Source organism: Ursus arctos, unplaced genomic scaffold (genome assembly GCF_023065955.2).
Source record: "Ursus arctos isolate Adak ecotype North America unplaced genomic scaffold, UrsArc2.0 scaffold_31, whole genome shotgun sequence".
Classification (NCBI taxonomy): domain Eukaryota; kingdom Metazoa; phylum Chordata; class Mammalia; order Carnivora; family Ursidae; genus Ursus; species Ursus arctos.
In genome coordinates, this window is record NW_026622997.1 from 26641383 (window position 1) to 26657526 (window position 16144).

General features: G+C 44.6%; 1 protein-coding gene across 1 annotated transcript in view; it reads right to left on the bottom strand.

Moving 5' to 3' along the window:
* DCDC2 (doublecortin domain containing 2) overlaps positions 1-15796 on the bottom strand; it is a 139310-nt gene extending 123514 nt beyond the window's left edge. The window contains exons 1-3 of the mRNA XM_026511581.4: positions 15731-15796; positions 14658-15041; positions 10623-10677 (exon numbers count right to left, since the gene is read on the bottom strand). Of these exons, the coding sequence (XP_026367366.2) occupies positions 10623-10677; positions 14658-14950 (348 nt within the window). The 5' untranslated portion in view covers positions 14951-15041; positions 15731-15796. The remainder of the gene's footprint in view (positions 1-10622; positions 10678-14657; positions 15042-15730) is intronic.
* Between the last annotated feature and the right edge of the window lie 348 nt (positions 15797-16144).

Consider the following 16144-nt stretch of genomic DNA (forward strand, 5'->3'; position numbering starts at 1 on the left):
CCACCCACACCCCGTCGGCCCGGCTGACACCCACTCATCCTTTAGGGCTCCACTGAAATGCCATTTCTTCCAGGAAACATTTCAGGAGTCCCCTGGCTCTGGTCCCTGCCCCTCTAGGACCCCGCACCTCCTGGGCTGCGTGCTCTCTTATGATGGCTTCTTCGCCTCCACCGAACAATGGTCTTTATGAAGGCTGTGACCGTCTCTGGCTTCCCTGCAGTTGTAAGTACAACTTAGCATGATGCCTGGCACATAAATAGGGACTCAATACTTTTTGTGATGAAAAAAATTGTGATATTAATTTTTTACTACCAAAAAGAGCCATAAAACTTGTGATTAGTGTCATTCCCTAAAGCTCCCAACTTTCTCCTCCGTGAAAGAAGGCCTAAAATAATAGCAGAGATGCAGAGCAATTCATCTGCACACTCCACTTCCCAAGCCCCGCAAACACGGCCATCTGCTTCAAAGTCTTCAGGATGGCTTCGATGGAGTACGAGAAGACTACCGTTATGATTTTATGATTCTACCTATACACGCAGAGTAGTCCCAGGGTGTCTGGGACACCCAAGCTAAACCAGCATTGCTCCCAGATGAGATGTACACATCGACGAATGAATACATTTGTAGTAAGCACTGGACATGTTCTGTTGACACCAAATTTCCTGCACACAACTCTACTGACTTGATACCAGAAAGTAGAGCAAAGGGAAATCCCAAACAGATGGAGAACTACAATTTGAATATGGTTATGTGGAAACAAGTGAATTCGGGAGGTGGGGGAGGCGAGGAGAGTTTAGAAATAAATTACAGTCACAGAGTTAAAATGCTGAAAGTTCCCAGGGACAAACCACGTCCCCTCCACTTCATTATATCCAGACCCAGGCATATGTGATTAGGCAGATGAATAGGTGAGAAGAGCCAAAGTTAATCAATATTATTGATAAAATATTTGAAACAGGAAAAACACAAGTGAACAGCAATCTGACCAGGAGAAGCACTGCCTAGCAGAAAGGTAATTTAATTCAATTTCCAAATACTCTTAGACTAAATTAAGTATCAGCCAATTAGCATCCATGAGAAACAAGCTATCCATTTGCAAAAGCTATAGTAATATATATATATAATTATATATAAATTATATATTAAATATATAAATTATATATTTAATATATAAATTGTATATTTAATATATAAATTATATATCTAATATAAATTACATGTTTAATACATATATATTAAATACATATATATAACTTAAAATTGAGATTTCCAATCCCTTTTTAATCCAGTTTTTAAAAACAGCAGTGGGAGATCCCATACTCACTAATGCAAAACTTGTAGCACTAGAAATCGAGCTGTCTGTTCACTTGTAGGAAAACGGGCTGTGAAGATGGCGTTTGACCAATTAATGTACACTTTACAACATGGCTAATATTAGATGATTTGTTTTATAAAAATTTCTAGAAGTTGGCAGCCCAGTTACATTAGGTTGTATAATCTGAAACAGGAAAGATGACCATGGAAGTTCATTAATCTCTGAAACTCAAGGTGAGACACACACACACACACACACAGCAGCAGCACAGACTGCCACTAGAAATTTCCTAGAGAGAAATGTTCCAGGTTAAACATCAGACACTGCAAATATACCAAGTCAATTTAGTTTTCTCTCTCCCACAATCCTTCCCGCTTCAAGTTTTGTCCCCAGCTAACAGGTGGGCTGAAATCAACCTTATTTCAACAAACCAAACATCCAAACTATGTAATCATGGGATGACATCTGAGCTTGATCTGGCTGGCTGCCTGTAAAGGAGTCTTTCACAATGATAAATGGGTGTTCTCATTGTTGACCAAGCCAGACACCTGCATACTTCCTACTGAAATCAACCAAATGTAAATAAATAGCCTTTCTTTCTTTCTTTTTTTTTTTTTTTTTAAGTTGGCTCCATGCTGGGTGGGGAGCCCAACACGGGGCCCAATGCAGGGCCTGAACTCACAACCCTGAGATCAAGACCTGAGCCGAAATCAAGAGTCAGACACTTAACCGACTGAGCCAACCAGGCACCCCAATAGTCCTATCTTAAAAGAGCACCGCCATCCATCCATTTTGAAGTATGCTGAAATCTGTTATTTTGTATATGAAGATAAAACTATTATCCTGCTACCTACCTGCGAGATAGAGAACTTTATAGGTGTTTTTCCAGCACAGTGATAGAGGTAAGCTAAATCATGCATACGCCCCCGTCTTCAGTCACCAGCACCACACTTGAGAGGGCTGGGGGCTGTCCGGGGGTCAGTCTGGGGCCACAGACCTAGCAGAACTAAGAGGCCCATGGGGTCCAAGCACAAGTCCATGGCTTCATTCCCATTGCTAATCCACCCGCAGAAGTCCAGGATTTATTGCTGTTTTGTGCTAAGCTGGATCTTTGAAGTAAAGTTTCTACAAGTAATCCATTTGAGAGTAAAATGGGAAAAACACATGCACACAGAGAGAATTTGTTCTAAATTAAAGGGAAATAAAATTTAAAATTAGGCATACACTGACAAGCTTCAATACCATAAACAAACCAATTTATCATCACAGATGATGTTATATGCTTGTTTCTCATCACTGATTCCTCTGAGTTTCACTTCTCTTATTCCTTTAACACATCACCCTCTTGAGTTTTCTTTTCCAGACTTAGACTGTGTGGGGAAAAAACGAAACGTCTCTCAGGATGGTTGCAGTATCTGTCGAGGATGCTAGGCTACCTTCATTCCAGCAGTTCTCTCTTGCCTACTCCCTCCTCCGTGGAGGGGTGTGACAACCCAAGCACGGGTCTTCCCAGGTTTCCCAGGAAGGCTCCCACAAAACCCTGGATCAGAGGGCATTTTGAAACTCCTGTCAATCTCAATTCAGCTCCGCCATCTTGGTATGCAACTGAGACATGCAAGTCAGAAGAATGGGTCTATCCTTAGAAATAGGCAGAAAGGAGACGTGACCCTTTCTTTCAGTAAGTGTTTTTAGTAGTCTTCACCAATTTTTTTTAAAGTGTTCTTTCAATCTGACTCAAATGCTTCAGCCCTCACCCTATAGTTTAATTTTGTTCCCCCCTTTTTGGTACCCAGCTGTGATGGAGAAGAGCTAGTCACCATATTCTTTGTAAGTACTGAAGCCAATTATGAATTAGGTCTAAATAAATCATTTTCACCCCTTGGAGTAACAATCTCGGGTATTATGTTTCCATCTTGTTCTTCTTTTTGGTGTATCTTACCTCTTCGAACTCTTTCCAGAGCCCTACAACAATTACCTTGTTGTACTTTCTGATCTGCACATGATAAGTGTCTTTTTATGTCTGTGTGGCAGGAGTCTAGCCCACTGCCTGGCATTCAGCACACTCTTGCTACATCTTCTTGAGAAAATGTAAAATCATTCATGGGCAGTATTCAATAAATGGCTGAGTATAATTTATTTGTCTTTCTTGGCTATACTTTGCTACTTGTTCAGCTGCCCTTTCTCGATTATTCCTACCATATGGAAATCATCATACTTTCATCATGAATAGTCCCTTTAACCTTACCAGAAAATTCAGTAGGCTCCTTCTCACAATGATCCTAAAATGTGAACCTAAGTATTGATTTTCTAGTAAGTGCACAACCAGAAGCTTGGTCTACCTTGACAGAACTTCAAATCATAGTCCACATTCCTAAAATTTCAACTTGGATGTGTCTGAATCCCATGCAGTATAAGAAGAAGTTTTTCTCTGTTCAATAGGTTTTGTTGTTTAGTGGGGACTTAAATGTCTTATTACAAGTAGTTCGACACTTCAATTAAGTGCTATCTTTAAACATATACATTTAGTTAGCAATTTATTTTATTAGACACTTTTTCTGTTTTCTTCTTAAAAGGTCGGTAATCATTTTCCAAATGTTTATTGTACGTCTGTCTTTGCTTAGAATAACTTCTTACTATAAATTTAAAAATTATACATGTTCTAATTACATGCCTTTCACTTTCACACTGAATCTCCTAAAATCCTGTCTAAATCCAAAATAGAGAATACAAATTATTTGGAACAAATGTCATGACTCATGCTAATGGACAAACTAAAAATCGCCAAACTGTTAGCTTTTGATCAGAGCTCGTTAGGGTTATTAATGGATAGTTTTCATTAGACCACTATGGTCCCGATTGACAGAAACACTTCTTTCTCACTCTTGATCAAACACACACATACACAGCTCAATACTGAGGAAAAAATAAAACAAGAACGTGTGAAAGGAAGATGAAGCATAGCCACTTGTTTTTAATAGAAAATTGTGTCTTCATAGAGCCTTGGCAAGGTCATACTCACCTTGGAATCACCATGACCACTGATGGGAACTAGCTATCCTTGGACAAATACCTCTTACTTAGCAGTTATATTAGAGAGGTGGGGGAAGGTAAGAAATAAAAGATTGGGGAGGGCCACAATTATTGTTGAAAGAACTCATAGATGTGGGTTTTGTCTTCTTTGATTCTTCAATAAATTAGTAAACCTGTCCAACATAATCTGGAAATCTTTCCCTAAGTTAAAGAAAGAACCATTTGGGACTTTAACTATATAGTAGCTCCCCCTTTGAACCCAGAATTCCCAGGCTAAAGATTAGTGAGTTAAACCACAGAGCCCCATGCCTTCCCTGCAGCAAGGTTAATAATTACACCCCATTTAATGTCTAGAATCCCATTTCCAACCAAAAGCCTTTAAGTAGCAAATCTCATAGTATGTTTCATTAGAGATTATACCTAATGATTAAGCTGAAATACGAAGTTTAAAAACTTATATGCAGAACCTAAAGATGTGCCCCAGAGAGCTTGCCTAAAGTATGGACAACTCCTATTACCACAAACTTTTCAGTTTTGATATTCCAGAAATCTCTCTTCTGATCTCTCTCCCCCTCTCCCAGGTGCTCCTGCAAGTGCTCCACCCCACTAAGAAGAAACAAAGTTTACCCAAATTCTCCAAAATTGAAAATCTAAGATGAGGGATGTGGATTCGAGAGAATTCAACCTGATCGCTCATCTAACAAGGAGGCTCCCACGTCCTTGGAAAGGCATTCACTAGGGTCTTAGTTCAGATTTTAACCTGCAGATTTCTCATTGAGGCCCCACTTCTCAAAACTACAGAGAGCACGCTTCCTCATGGACAGATCACTTAGACTAAGGAGAGCCTGATCTGCTGGTCATCAGGTGCGCGTGTGTCTCCTACCTCCACTAGCACGTGAGAAAGAGCAGAGAAAAGAAGGACAAAACCAAACAGATCCTTGATTTTTTTCAGAAATACGAACGTGAAGAATCGGTAAAAATGATCTTTTCTGCTGACTCTGAGAACACACACTAGCAAGATTCAAGAAGAGAAAGCTCCAAGTGGTTCTGTACGAGACATCGATGGAAATTTTCATTGGGGGTAGAGCAGAGAAGAACTGGACAGAGGAAGAAGAAGACAGAGGAGGCCAAGAAGGAAGGTCAAAGGCCGGAGCCTGAATTGGCCTTGGAGACCAAGGTACTTTTAATAATGGGGAAGTCTGACATTCAGTTCAAAAACTGTTTAGCCCTCAAAATGAGGGCCTTGAACCAAGCAAACGTACAAGTTCTTCAACAAAGGTCATTGCCAATGGAGTTAAAATCAATCCTAGCAACCAAGAGAGGCTAAAGAGTAGTCAAGTCCGTGAGGACGGTGCCATGTTGCTTGGCTCCCAGGGCACAAGCACAAAGCCTAGCACATAGCAGGCATACAATAAATCCTTGTGAAGTGAATAACGCTCATTTCATACAGCTCCAGATTACACTGGAGAGACAATAAGTGTATCACTAAAAGGTTTAGCTACAGCTAATTTTATCCCTGCAACAAAATCTAAATAGATGGTGACCATGAAGACCTTAAAGTTACTTGCAACATCCCACTCACTCGGAACGAGGCATGCACGAGGCAAAGAGACGTCTCTCTTAGCTGTTGATAAGGAATATCTGAAAGGACAGGGATTAAAACTATTACCAGCCTGTTAATGCAAGGTGCTCTGCAGACCTCCCAGAGACTGACCATTTAACCAGGCAGGGCTGATGCATGCATTCAGCCCAATCAGCTAGAGACTAACCAGGAATGGGAACAAACTTACAGTCCCATGAAACTGTATTTATTGACTTGGTGCAGCAAGAGACAGCACTTGGAGAAAGCCCAAGACAAGGCTGAGAGAGAAGGGGGAGGGAATCATCTTTTGTAAGGTCTGGCTTCTCCTTGAAGGATTCTGAGGCCGTGTCTACGGGAAGCAGATTCAGTTCTGGATTGACTGCGGCTTGGAGGTGAGATCAAAAGCGGAGCTTAAGTAGGGGTTGTTATGTGGTGAGGACAGTTGAGCAATTAAGGGTCTCCCAGGAAAATATGGGCAGCGCAAAGCAGGCCTGAACCGTTCAGCAGTAAAAAAGCAGGAGCCACTTAGAGAGGGGTCCCACAACCATGGGAGAAGCGATGTCGTCAATGAACTTTGCAGCTTGCTTGCTGCGGGTCCATCATCCAAGCCTGACCGAAGGCAAGGCTGTTTCTCCCTCTCTTCTATCCAGCTGACTTCCACTCCCCCAGTAAGAGGCAGGCTTTGACTCTTACACGGATGTAAGTATCATATACTCTCCCTTAATCAAGTTGTAGAAAGGGACATTCTCAGAACCTTCATCTAAGAGAAACAGGTGAAAATATGAACCATCCTGACCAATAACTGTAATCCCACGTGCAGTTGCACAGTCCTCCAAGCAAAGCCCTAGCCCAGCACCTGTGCCCTGGGTAACGATGGTGGGTTTGCTTCCCTGTCTCCTCCCCTAGACTCTACACCCCTCAAGAGGAAGAGCGGGGAAGTCTTCATTCCTGCCTGGCACCCCCCTTCCCCAGCCCAGCACACGTGCTCCCGAGCTAAGCCGTCTGCTAGTCTTTTTTTTTTTTAATATTTATTTATTCGACAGAGATAGAGACAGCCAGCGAGAGAGGGAACACAAGCAGGGGGAGTGGGAGAGGAAGAAGCAGGCTCATAGCGGAGGAGCCTGATGCGGGGCTGGATCCCAGAACGCCGGGATCACGCCCTGAGCCGAAGGCAGACGCTTAACGACTGAGCCACCCAGGCGCCCCCGCTAGTCTCCGTCTATATGATGTGTACCAAGGCCTCTCACGTGGTAAACCAGACTGTGCACTCCAGACAACCACTTAAGACTGTCCTACTCCAAAGGACGCACTACACAGGGCAGGATGGCCAGCAAGGTCGACAACTCTACGTCAAAGAAGGAAGCTTCCATTTGAAGAGCTCACCAATGACTTTGTTGCAACGTGATGGCATCAAGAGCACTCCAACAGCCCCGCACAGACTGGATTGAATCCCTACCAAATTGAATCCCTTATCGTCTGGTACTAGACAGCCGCACACATCTGTCTTTTCAGCAAGACTATAAATTCCTGGGGGTGAGAGGTTATGCGTGTCTTGCTGAGTTTGCCCCCCATGCTCTGCCTACTGTGTTGTGCTGAATAGGCGTCCAAGCCCATGAAGGCAAAGCCGATGAGGTGGAGAAACAAGGAGAAACTCCTTCACTTAAAGCAAAAGGGTAAGAGCACAGTGGGGCTGGTAAGGAAGAGGAAAAGTAGCCCACGTGCTGATTAGAGGCTCCCAGCCCTGGAGGGCAGAGGACTCCCACAGCCAGCTTAGGTGGCAGAGGAAAGAGAAAAGCTGGTGGGTTGACTTGGAAGGTGGAAGCATCATAAGAGATCTATACCTGGGCTGACAGGAGGGGAGAAGGAAGCAAAGAGAGGACCAGGAAGACGTAAACAACAAATGAGCTGCCAAGGTCAGAAGATGAGCAATCATCTTTATTAAGACCACCACTGATGGAGGGAGTATGGGAAGAAAGAAGAGAATACGGCTATAGAAAATGCCTGAGGACTAGGAGCAAGAGTCCAAGCTTGATCTAGAAGCTTCCTTTATCTGGATATTAGTGAAAGCAAGCTGGGTATGTAGGGAGACAAGGGAAGTCTGCTCTGAGCCCACCGTGCTGCCCCGTCTTGGAGCAGATGCAAACCCCCACAGAGACGCCTTCTCAGTTTCTAATTCTTATCTCCTTTTGCTTCTCCTCCTTTCCTCCTGCCGTCCAAAGTGTTGGCCAAATAAGACCGTGCACTTCTGGGGCGCCTGGGTGGCGCAGTCGGGGCACCACGGTGGCTCAGTCGTTAAGCGTCTGCCTTCGGCTCAGGGCATGATGCCAGCATTCTGGGATCGAGCCCCACATCAGGCTCCTCCGCTTGGAGCCTGCTTCTTCCTCTCCCACTCCCCCTGCTTGTGTTCCCTCTCTCGCTGGCTGTCTCTGTCGAATAAATAAATAAAAATCTTAAAAAAAAAAAAAAAAAGGGCATGCACTTCTTCGGGGTTAGTGGAAGAGGTCCATGAGAGTTCTGCCTTTCTCCGTCCTGGCGATACGGCCACAAAGAAGAAGAGGTACAGGCCTGGCTGTCCTTTCAGTGTCTCTTTGAAGATGAGCCTCATGGAACAGAAAAGCAGTGACCGAAACCACAAAAGGACTTCAAATGTCAAGGTGACACGCACATTCTCATTACTGTGATCTGTGGTCAGCAAGTGGATACCACCGTGTCTACATTACTAACTATCTAAACAGCACCCAGATCATATTGTGGGCTTGGGTGAGGGTGCTGTGGGAGAAGGGAAGGAAGGCCGCTAACTCCCAGCACCTACTGGCCGGGCTTCCTACCACGTGTGTGAAGGGAGCCACGGTGGCCAGGACACAAAGCTGCACATCCAGCAGAATGCCTCTGAACTGTAAAGGGTCTTCCTATAGTAACATGTGCTGGGGATTCTAGAATTAATATGTTAAAGCAATGAAGATAACTGAATCATGTACACTGGTGTGATGGCCTTCATTACGTAGCCCAACACAGGCAACTCGAACAGTATGACCTTATCTCAGGTTTGAGGGAAATGCCCCCAATTTTGATAAGTAACGTTACTCACCCTTGATACTGGAACATCTCTGAATAAGCTTGGTCTTTACTATTACCTGAAATATCCCCCCTTGAACCCACCCTCCACCATCCGATTCTATGTATCCATGTTCTACACCCACTTCAAGAATTCTCTGGACCCCTCCCTGTGACTGGGAAGAAGATAGGTTATCTTCCTCCCAAGAACAGTGGTCATCAATAGCCCTTAACAAGGGGTGCCACTTTTTCTCGGTTGATAGAATGCTGAATGAAATCACCACCTTAGATCAAGAAAACAGCATCTATAGTTTTTGTGAAAGCCTGGTGTCTATCATCAAGTCTGTTCTCAAATTCCGAACACAGATAGTCCTCTAACTTTAAACTTGCTGAATTCTAAAAGTTTGATTGTAAATCAGTTGTGGAAAGGAGAGAGGTATTTCCCCACAGTAAGAATTACACACATAACAGGTTCTCAGAACAGCTCACAAAAGCTAGTGCTGTGCCTCAAACAACAGGAATAATACAGTAGAACTGAGAATCAGAGTGACGTCTTTATGAGAAAATGCACTCACACTTCCCTTTTGGGGATGCCAGGAACCCCAAACTTGCCCTTTCTGGCAATGAAAGCAGGGGCTCCCCTTGCTCAAAGTGGGCACTGGGCATGGTCCTGGTGTGGACTTCGGGGAGGAACGTCTCTGTGTTGAAGATCAAGACCAGGGATGCGGGTGAGGGGAAGGAATACATCCTTGGCTAGACTGGGAGGGAGGCTGAGGAGGACAGGAGGGGGACAGAGGGCCCCAGGGAGGAGCAGTGCTTGGGTAGTCGGAGAGCACAGACTGCTGCTTCTCACCACCGCTCCCATCTCCTCTGCACGCCCAAACTACTTCTACTTCTTTCTCTTTGTCTCCTCTGGAGGGTTGGTGGGGAAGGGCCGAGCGGAATTGAAAGGTGACAGCAGGGTCTATGCAGTCAGAAGAAAGGAGAAGAGGAGGGAATCACCAGCGAGAAATAAAGTGGAAGAGATACAATCTCCTAGTTGGAGGAAGGGGTGGGTTTCTCACAGGTAAGATGTGCGTCCATCAGTCAGAACCTTGTCTGTGGGGCTGGTGCACAGACCTGCAGGTAAGAGACACCAAGAAGAGCTACCACTCCCCAGTGGAAGAACACTCAGCACATTAGAGTCTGTGTGAACGCTTCCCCTTATGAAGGATAATCTGTTTAAGGAAGTGGATTCGAAAAATTCATTGCACACCTGTTGCACATTGTCAACACCCTCATCAAAGACGTAGGATCCAGAGCACATGTATGCTCGCTTTTAAAGAATTCGCACCCCTCAAATTCTATCACAGAAATTTGGCCTTGGTCACCAATTTCAAGCAAGGTAGCTTGCTTTGAACAGTTGCGTATCCTTCAAACAAAATTCCATCCAGAACCAATGATGCGCTGTCGTACTTTTTACTACTTGCTACCGATTCTAACTAGTGGTCATTCTTCAGCTATAACAGAAGCAAAACCTGAAACATGGATACCTGTGTCCACAAATGATTAGAATGCCGCCCAAATTTTAAGACATGCTATAAGAAATACAAAAATGGCATTGTTATTTTTTTGAACGTTCAAGATAACTGTTCACATTACCTCTGTATTAACAACTTCCATAGGTCTCTTCTTCATTTCTCCTATGTCCAAGTAACTGGGGGAGGAAAACAAAACAGTAAGGGTTTCTTTTATTGCTTTGGAGTGAGTTACATAAATTTCTTACAAACAATTATTGAAAACTAAAGCAAACCATAGGAAATACTTCTGCCTAAAGCAAAAATCCATAGCTACTAATTAAAAGCTCTTAGGGTGGCAGGAACTGCTCTGAGCATCACCAGCAGAGCTGATACATGTCTTCTTCAACCAACTTCAATGAAACGGAAGTCTTAGAAACACATACTTCTTCGAGGGAACATTTTTCCCCCACAATGGTTGGCCCCTGACTATCTATGCGGTATTTCTAATTCTTACAGCAGTTTTGATTGAAAGAGTAGTCTGCGTGTACAGGTCCTTAACGGTTCCATTAATCATAGCCTTTAGGTCAAAACAAAGGAAGTACTGGGACCCCTGGGTGGCTCAGTCAGTTAAGCACCCGATGACTCTTGGTTTCGGCTCAGGTCATGATCTCACAGTCGTAGGATCGAGTCCCACATTGGGCTCTGGGCTCAGCTTGGAGTCTGCTTCAGATTTTCTCTCCCTCCTACTCACTCTCTCTCTCTCTCTCATATAAATACATAAAATCTAAAAAACATCAAAAACAACAACAAAGGAAGTACTGATAGCATGCATTAAACCATCTGTGAAAGGCTGGGGAATCTTCTTCCCTATGAAAACACTTTCATGATATGGAAATGCTCAGCCATGGGGAATGGTTTAGGCGTTGGTTTGGCTAAAATGCACATGGGTGGACTAGTTAACCTCTGGAGACCCCTATTACTAAATTACTACTTGCTATAGATATTAACTAGTGAGCCTTCTTTAGCTATAGTGTGAGTGCAAACTGCAAACTACACTTTTGTCAACCTCAAGCCCTAAGTCCATCCCTGTGATCTGGTTCCACTGTCCTTCACCCATAGCAGGTGCTAAAGAAATGTTTTAATATGAAAAATAAGTATAAATCTAGCATTTAATTTATACCCATAGATACAAAGATACAACTACCGTAATTGCTGAGCTGTCAAAAAAAGAGTTTATATTAGAATTCAATTTCATTTTGTTACTGTAGTTGCATTTTTGGATAGAATGCTTTAGTTAATCAATACCACTGGGAATTATATTTTTTTCACATGAACAGTGTTTACATAAGACAGCGCAAGACTCCCCCTGTTTAGCAATAAAATGGCTCTTTTGCAAATCTGCAGGGACTGATTTCTGACAAAAGAGCAAAAGAGCTTAACTGTCACGTGCAGAAAAGTGATCTCAGATCCATTAATGAAGTAAAGTCAACTTCCAAAAACACATAGGAAAATTTTAAGGAAAATAATTATCTCTAGAATTCTCCACTATAAAATAAAGGTTGTATAGCTACCCCAAGTTTAATTGTGGTTTCAAAAATATTAGGAAAAATCTGAGTAAAAAAAAATCCAATAAGGAAGTTGATCGTTTTCATTTGAATAATTTTTTTCTACCATTGATAAGTTTCCCAACATCCTTTAGGGCCTAAATGACATAAATTACCTTCAATATCTTCTGGGCTTTCTTCTGTTCTGGAGCAATTGCTCCATGTTATGTAAACTTGCAACTGCTAAGCTTCAAATATATTCAGCATTTAAATCTTCTGGGCTTATCATTATAACCATAGATACTACTACTTTAACAGAAATAAACTATTCATCCGTCAGCATGGAAAACTAACCATGGAAACTGTTATAACAAACTCGGGGGTTTTCTGTATGTGAATTAAAAGCGAAAATAACCATGCAAATCTCTTATATCTATACAAAGAATGACTTGAAGTACACTTTCTATGTGGTTTGGAACTGGACCTGTTTTTATCTTTTGAGCTGGCAGTGCCAAATAAGCAGAAGAGAACATGAGTTACAAAAGTGGGTCTGCAATTTTGAGCTGTTAATAGATTCCGAAACAGAGTTCCATTCCCATGACACTGCTTTTTTATGGGAATTTTTTAATTTTTTAAAAATCAACAAAATACATGATGAAACTGGTACTGTGCATGGCCATAGTGATGCTTTGGAGTTATATGACCTTTTGATGTTTACAAAGCACATTCACAACCACTGCAATTCACTTTTCTAACAACCGGGTGAGGCAGGCCTGGTGAGGCTCCTTGTGGGTATCAGGAAGCTGACTTGCTGAGTCAAGTGGCCTGCCCAAAGACACACAGCTAATCAACAGCTCAGCCTCATGTCTCCTGATTTTTAAGTTCTAAGTATTTTTGAAGCACATCACTTCGTTTAGTTCTTGTCTATGAAGTTAGACAAAGTATGCCAAAGGAGGTTTCCAGGAAGGGAAAACGAAACCCAAGTGTATCTATCACCTTGCATTAAGAAGAATGTCTAGCAGAACAAAAAAGCAGAATGCTCAGAACTCAGTTTAAGCACATTCAGGAAAGGAAAAATGATATGAGACAACATCAGTGATATTTGGGGAAATATTTCTATATAGTGAAAATGGGAATTCACAAGTCTAGACTTTACAGTAAAGATAATTTTTTGCTATCCTGAGGCCCAAGCCGAATTACTATAAAAATATTATAGTAACAACTATGAAATATAAAGTTTCCGTGCGATCCAGTATTTCCACTCCTAGGTATATAACCAAGAAAAATGAAAACTTGTACACAAGTGTTTCTAGCAGCATTATTTCATAGTAGCCCAAAGGGAAACAACCCAAATGTCTATCAATGGTTGAACAAAATGTGGCATAGCCATAACCATGGAATATTCTTCAATAATACAAAGAATAAACTGCTAATACATGCTACACTGGGAAACATTAGGCCAAGTGAAAAAGGCCAGAAACACGAAAGGCCACATATTGTATGATTCCATATTGTATGATTCCAGAACAGACAAATCCATAGAGACAGAGAGTAAGCAGATTAGCAGTTGCCAGAGGATGGGGAGAAGGGGAAACTGGGAGGAACAGGCTTTCATGTTGGAGTGCTGGACATGTGCTAACATTAGTTCATACTGATGTTTGCACAACTCCATGAACGTACTAAAATGACTGAAATAAGTAAAGTTTATGTTATGTGAAATATATCTCAATAAAACTGTAAAAAAAAATCCTATGGAATATTAAATTCTACCTGTCCTCCAACACCCACCCCCACCAGAAACAATGTCCCTCAACTGTGAACTTCCACATGACTTTGTTTTTCTAATTGCAGTTATTCCTTTGTACTTTACGTTAAACTTATCGGTGTGCATGTAGTCTGTCCTGTTAGATCTCAAACTCTTTAGGACAAGGAGTCACATCTTGTTCATTTTGTTCTCTTCGCAGATCTAAGCACAGCTTGCTAACTCACTGCACACCTACTATGAGTGAGCTCCCTGCCAGGAACTGGGAATAAGCACCCATACTGACGCCCTGTGCGGGAAGGGGTAGCCACAAAGTATCTACAAACAGACATAGAGACAAATACGGTAAGCCAATAAACTTTTCCAAGCATTGTGCTAATAGCATAAACCTGCAGGCGGTGGGAGGAGGGTCACAACAGTGGGGCGTGGTCAGTTCTACTTGGAATGAAAGTTTGGAAGAATTTAAGCAGTGTGGGGGAAGTGGAGAAAGCCATTTTCTCCTCTGGTAACTACATAGTATCCAATACTTCTAAATGATTTTTAAGAAATCGTTATTTAAACTCAAAAAAGCAGGTGCCAAGAAAAAAGAGGAAAGAAAAAACAGAACAGAATATGCTAAAGTACCAGTGTGGTCACTTAATACTTTTCTAAGATTCCTGTTCCTCCTCCTACCCAAGTGAAATTCCTTCCCCAGTCACACTTTCAACCCCCCACCCCAGCTGCAGCGGGAGCTCAGACAGGCAACCACCCGGGCAGCCCCAGCCCCTGGAATCACAGCGGGTGGGCGAGGCGGGGCTCACTCCTTTGCTCAAGCGAACCGCACGCTTTAATGCAACTTTAAATGGTGGGCGGAGGGGACAGACCGACTCACTTGAGCTTCTTGAAGGCTTCCTGGCCCCCGGCCACGTAGTTGCCCCCGCTCTGGATCTGGTCTAGCTTCCGGATGCGGTGCCCGGTCCGGGGAGTATAGATGTTCCTGACGGCTCCAAAGGGCGCCTGAACGCCACCCGTCACCTCCTTCAGAAAGACGTCGAAGCTGGACACCTTCTTCTCATGGATGACGACGCGGCGTCCCGCGAAGAAGGGGTCCCCGTTGCGGTATACGAGCACGCTCTTCACGACCGGCTGGGACAGGTGGCTGGACCTGGCGCCTGTGCGGCTCATCTTCCCCGCGGGACGCCGCCCTGCTGGCTTCTCGGGGGAGGTGCCTCTGCAGCCCAGCTGCCTCACCGCACGCACCCCGCGGGGTCGCCTCCTGAAACCAACGCGAAACAGACGAGCCCGCGGTTAAAAAAAAAAAAAAAAAAAAAAGCGGAGCAACGGCCGTGCGCCAGGCGTGCACCCCAAGGAGACCCTGCAGGCTGCGGGACTCACGGTCCACGTCCAGGTATTTCACCATAGTCTGCACAGCCAATCAGCGTTCGCCGTGCGCGCAGCACACCTGCTTCGCACGCTACGGGCAGAGCCCAGGTGTAGCCACCTCCGGACAGGAGCACGCCAGGGCTTTACGCCCGCGAGCCGAGGGGGCGCCGGAGGGAGAGGTGGGCACGCGCGCTCACACGCACACACGAATTAGAAAGATGCTCCAACTCCAACTCTCACATCATATTCGTGTTACTTTTCCAAAACGCTTGTCTTTTCTCGCCTTGCCCCCTCACCCCTTGATCTCCTGCTTGCTCCCCAAATGAAAGCAGTTAAGCTTCTGGCTGGAATTGCCCGAATTTTTATTTGCTGAAAAATAATAGCCTAACGTGCGTTGAGAGAGAAAAGGGCGGCTATGCGGGAGGCTCGAGCTTCCGGGACCCTTCGCCCCCTCGGGCGACCATCCGCGCCACCACCGGCGAAGGTCCCGTGGGCACCGTTTGAACACCGCGGCGCACAACCGAGTCCCAGGGCGGGAGACAGCGGGTGGGGTCCCCGAGGACGCGCCCGCCGCGGGGGTACCTGGCGACACTCGAGGGCCGGCTGGGGGAGGGGCGGCTCCGGCGAGGGCCGGGCGGGGCTGGGCTGGGGCGCGGTGCGGCGACTTGGCTGGCACCGCGCTGAACTCGGCGGCAGCGCGGCGCTCCCGCTGTTCCTCCGCTGCCGTTGCCTCCGCGGGCCTCCCTCACCCCCAGGGGGGATGGACTTGTTACTTCTCGCCGTTTCCATAGCGACTGCAGCCACGCGCGGAGCCGAGTTGGCGAACGAGTCCTGGCGCGCGCCCGAGTCCCGCAGGCTTTGCCCGGGACCTCCCCGGAGACAGTGGAGATGTAAGGGTTTGGGGGCTGGAGGGGAAGCTTGGATGGCATTATCATGCTGTCATAATATAAATGGACGACCCGTGTGTGCCAGGCGCTATGCTAGAGGTTGGGGATA